Below are 5,596 nucleotides of genomic sequence, written 5' to 3' on the forward strand. Positions count from 1 at the left end.
TTTTCTTTTGTGTTTAACAGAACAAACACTCTTAGAAATAAAGGTAGAAACGATGTCAGTGTACCTAAAAAGTCTATATTAATATTTTAGAGGTATTTGTAATGTCCTTAAATGTATATATAAGTACTTAAAATGACTAAATTGTACATTTTGAAAAAGTACCACCCTAGTGACAGCTTTTGTACCTTCATTTTTTGAGAGTGAAGAAATTCAAACATGTTTGTGACAAGTAAATGGTGTTTAATAGATGACAGAATTAGCAGTTTTGGGTGAACTAACCCTTTATTACCAGTTCTATTCCATTCAAGACTTTTGTGAAGGTTGACCCAGGTAAATTTAACTAAATTAAGTAAACATGAACTGAAATGTACTGTATGTATCATGTAAGTAAATTTATTCACTTGTACATTCTTTGGAAAAGGTTTGCTAAAAGGTATCAGATTGTTTCTTTTAGCATTTTATAAAATCTGTTCAACACCATGTTAAAAAAATGAAACCAGAAAAAAGCTCATCAGGAAAAGTAGTTCAAGGGCACTGGAGAGCGGGGAGCTGGGCTGAAGCACTTGATAAATGGAGAAAAAAGGGCCATATTACTACCTGCGATGGAAAAAGAGAAACGTAAGAAGACAATCAGATCTTTTTTAAACATTTCCTTTTGTATTTGTATTCAGTTGTAATGCGACATTGTCATTGAATTGATGATGCACAACCAGCACTAACCTTATGTGTTTACCCAGCCATGATGTGTTTAACAAATGCTGTTGGAGAAAAAGATAAAAAGACTAAGATTATCATCTACCCAAAAATAAGGTCAGCAGTAACTACTGTATATGGCATAATTTTTTTTGATGTAACAACTATATTCTGTTCATTTTCCAAAGACTTGTTTGAAAACAGAGTAATCTTTATAGGAATATATTTAAAATGTAATTAATTCTTGTGATGGCACGGTATAGCTGAATTGTAGCCGCAATTACCTCATATGATCCTTCGGAAAGTATTTCATTATGCTGCTCAAGAAACATTTATTATTATATTAATATTAAAACCAATTGTGCTGCTTAACTTTTTTTTTTTTAGAAACCATGACAATTAATCAAATCTTTGGTCGATAGAGAAATATTTATTAAAAATATTTATTTTATTTTATTCAATTTTTTTTTTTTTTTTAATTGACAATATACTTTTCCCATCACTTTTTATCAATCCTTGTGGAATAAAAGTATTTATTTAAAAAAAAGAGCCTACTTTTTAATGTTACTATATACAGAAACCATATAGAAGTAAATAGCAGACTGTACAAGCTTTCAGAGATTTTTAGGAGAGTTTTAGCTTTTCATGTTCAAACCTTCATAGTTGACACATCCATTTCCATCTTCCTGTCCTGCCATCAGCTGTTCAACTTCTGATTCTGTCATCTTTTCACCTGCAGAAAAGAAATGTGATATTCTGTGAGCGATGATTTCGAACACCCGTTACACATCTCTAATCTCAATAAATATCCATGTAAACACACAGATTTTAGGATGCTGCTTATATTCCAGTAGATCTTTGCATTGGGTTTGTTAGTAGTTGTTTCTCTCCACATTCCTTGAGCACCACCAAAATTGCATGTTTTGGATGTCTATGCTAATAAGCTGATGATGTGAATTAGGTGTGTTTGGTTAAGGAGACATGAAAAATGTGCAGAGCTGGTGGTCCTCCAGGAATGTGGTTGAGAAAGACTGTCATAGAGGAACTGCTTTGTATTTACCCAATGTTGCAAGTACATGGCGAAGTTCAGCGCCCATTACAGTGCCATTTCCTTCCTTATCAAACACTCGCAAGCCCTCAACAAAGTCCTCAAAAGTGCCCTGATCTTTGGACCTGGACACATGTTGGAACATAGGCAGGAAAGTCTCGAAGTCAATCATTTTGGTGTTCATTTCTAGAGAAAAAAGGATAAATGTTAAAATAAACAAATACCAACATTTTTCAAAATATCTTCTTTTGTGTTCAACAAAACAAACAGTCTCAGAAATAAAGGTTGAAGGTCCATATTAGTGTTTTAATTTTAGGCCCTAAAATGTATATATTAGCACCTAAATCTTTAAAAAAAAACACTGAAAACATTATCTCTGCAAAACTGTTGCAAACAATCTATATGGGTTGAATTTAAACAAGCAAATTGCTTTTCAAAATGTTCAACTTAGTTTGTTTGTTTAAATTCAACCCAAATAAATTGTTTACAACTTCTTACCTTGAAAGAAATTAGCAAATACATGGAATCATCTTTGAATCATTTTGTTTTTTCAGTGCAAACAATCAATGGTTAATTCTGTACTGTGAAGCAGTTTATTTCTCTCACCCTCAGGTCTGGGTTTTCCCAGTACTTTAAGGACCTCTGCGTTTGTAGGATTCAGCCCCAGTGCTCTCATGACATCCCCACACTGGGCATAAGTGATCTTCATTTCACTTGCTGGCGTTCTGTCGAACAGCATGAAGGTCTCTTTAAATTCTGTGTGGAAATGGGGATATTTACAGTAAATATTGTATTAAATAAAGAAGATGGAAATATTTCTTTATTTTCTCACTCTTGGGTCATCCATAGATATTTTTTATATTAAGCAGAGTATTAAAGACATAAAAAAATACATGCTCAAAAAAGTCACATCATTTTGATGGTCTGAGGTTCAGTAAATTAACTGCAGAAGTGTATTTGTGACCTTGGAACAAAGGGTATATTTTTGGCGATAGACAAAAACCAGCCTGATCTCATGAAGAAATCTTACTATTTTACATTTTGTCAGCTAATTCACACTAATTCAGAGTTTAGTCATCGAGAATGACTGTTTTTAAACTATTTTAAAAAGGAGTCATGGCACCAAACATTACCCCTAAACCGTCATTGTGGGATTAGCATATTGTACTAAAATGTATGAATGAGACTGCAAATCTATTTAAATTAGCCACTAAATCAAAAACGTATGGCGTGAGATTGTGTTGACATAAACATTATAAATGGGTCAAAATTATTATTTTTTTCTTTTATGCCAAACCATTGTAAATCTGAGTAAAGATCATGTTCCATGAAGATGTTTATTACATTTCATATTGTAAAAATGTCAATTGCATATTTGAAAAGTGATGTGCATTGCTAACAGTTTAATTTGGGCAACTTGATTTTCTTAGTATTTTTATTTCTGAACCCTCAGATTACAGATTTTCAAATAGTATCTCAGCCAAATATTGTCCTATATCCTACAAACCATAGACCAATGGAAAGCTTATGTATTTATTTACCTTTTTATTATTCAGATGTATTTGATTTCAATAATAAAATGACAAAATATTTTGTGGTTCAGTGTCATCTTTGTGGTCATTCTTCCCCTTATCTGCCAAAGCATTGAATACATGAAATGTAGGTTTGTTTACATTTTATAAATCTTTACCTTCAATCTGGTCTGCTGTAAACTCAACCTGGGAGGAAAAACAAAAGATCTTGTAGTAGACATTTATATAAGAAACTCTTAATGTAATGTACAGTATAATGTTATGATTATCCTAATTATTTATAAACAATATTGAAGTGGAGCTTTCTCCTTATGCAATATTCTTATAACATGATGAAACAGTTAACCTTGGAAAATCACAATGGAAATACAGATGTTTGTAGTCGCCTTAAGATGGTTTCCAAAGTCATTCAACAAAAGTCAGCTGCTCACCACTCAGGGAGACTAAGAATAACAGACGTGTGTTCTCAGACCAGAGGGAATTACTGTAAAACCCCAACCAAATAGTCTGCATAACTGAGAGACCTCCTTGCGGGAATGCTAAACTAACGAACACTATCGTTTTCATCTGAAAAATGTCTGTTTGTTTATACTACTTTTGTACTTTTTTGCAGGCAGCTGCATGCAAAGCTGTGTTTGACAACAAGAATCCCCAACTGTGATGCTCAGGTTAGTTAAAGATGCAGATGTGGTATCAGATCAATACGACTAAACATTTATGTTTTCACATACAGGCACTTAGCGGAGATGGGACTTTTAAACCTAAAGTTTTGTGTGAAACCTTTTAACCTTATTTTATTGATTTTGAGCCATTTTGTCATGCAGGGCAGCTTATGTGCCATACTTAAATAACAATGTTAGACTAAGACTAATCAATATCCAAATAGGCCTTTTTTACTCAATGGGGTTTCTTGAACTGGTTTAATCCTCATTAATATCAGGAAGGTTTTTTGTTACAAACCAAAACAAAGTGCAATAATAACTAAGAAGTTAATTCAAAGTATATTAATCTAAAATTGATTTACAATAGCAAAATATGACAACTGTATTTTAAATGTGATTTTTGTGTGCTGCAACAACTTTTAAAAGCTTAGATTTTGTTTATTAATATTCATCTCTCATATGTCAAATTTGACCACCTGATTTCTTAGTGAGGTCTTGAAAGTCTCTTCTTTCTTCCGTTTTGTGGTTGGAAACCACGTTGGTTATTATTTTTCTTAAATAAATATTAACATCTATTGCATTAGATTTGCAGTCAACATTAGTCTTTCTAATCTGAAAATAAACCTTGATTTAAAGAGATAGAATTTACATTTTTGGGTGAACTGTCATCAATTACTCATTACTTGTTTCAGATCTGTTGTTTTTGTTGTTTTTTCATTTGTACTGTAGAGTACAAATGAAGATATTCTAAAAATTGTTGGGAAAAAAACATCCTGAAAAATGATTCAGAATATCTTGTTTTGTGTTCAACAGAAGAAAAATATTCATGGAAGTTTTGAACCATTTGACTGTGATTAAATAGTGAGGAATGTTTAGAAATATCAATATTCAAATAACTATGTTTTGTGCATGCAGATAATGCAAAAATGCTTTAAGTAAATCTTACATAAAGTTGTTTTCTTGCTATTAGTCCATATATCTAAAATGATTTAACCAAGAAGCATTTTCTAGATTAGTTAAAATATATTGTCTTGTTTTCAGAAATAATATCAAAGTGAGCTTTTCCTTAAAACAAGCAAAAATCAATAAATAAAAATCTGCCAATGAGATAAGAAAAAAAGTATTGTTTTTGCAATGAAATAAGTCATCTTAACTAAACCCAAATAAAATTATTAGTTCAACTTGGATTTTATGAATTAACGTTTTTTACAGTCCTGTATCTGCTCTCAGATGGACTAAAACTGGGGTGTTAGTAAAATAGCAATGCCAAAAACAACAACATAAATGTACATACTTTAATGCTTTTAAGGTCAAACTGAGGCTCCTTGGGTTTCTCTGGTTCAGGAGGGGGTGCTGGCTTTGCTGCCTCTTTCTTCGGTTCAGCTTTTTTAGGAGCCATTCTTCCACCACGACGATGAGCTGAAGAGTATCAGGAATGAGAGGTTTTTATACCCTCCTCAATGGGTCAAAAGGCTTGGTCCTTCCCATTATCATTTTAACCTCCTCCAAACAAGGACAGGACGCTCATATATTCATTAGCCAGAATCCTGAGACAGATGCAGAACGAGAAACCGCATTCACCACTGCTTTACATTCATACTTTATAGTTCACTTTAATAAACAAAGGCAAAAAGTTGTCACTGAGGCAGTAGGGTACATGT

At 32.5% G+C, this 5,596-nt stretch overlaps 1 protein-coding gene across 1 annotated transcript; it reads right to left on the reverse strand.

Annotated features, from left to right (window-relative positions):
- Positions 1-5,363, reverse strand: myl4 (myosin, light chain 4, alkali; atrial, embryonic). Its single transcript, NM_001025183.1, is given in 7 exon segments — positions 1-597; positions 721-758; positions 1,349-1,426; positions 1,754-1,927; positions 2,348-2,497; positions 3,432-3,459; positions 5,230-5,363. Coding segments are annotated over 6 exon segments (564 nt in total). The 5' UTR covers positions 5,335-5,363; the 3' UTR covers positions 1-597; positions 721-729.
- Positions 5,364-5,596: the final 233 nt, after the last annotated feature.

This window comes from Danio rerio, chromosome 3 (assembly GCF_049306965.1).
Source record: "Danio rerio strain Tuebingen ecotype United States chromosome 3, GRCz12tu, whole genome shotgun sequence".
In the NCBI taxonomy this organism is placed as follows: domain Eukaryota; kingdom Metazoa; phylum Chordata; class Actinopteri; order Cypriniformes; family Danionidae; genus Danio; species Danio rerio.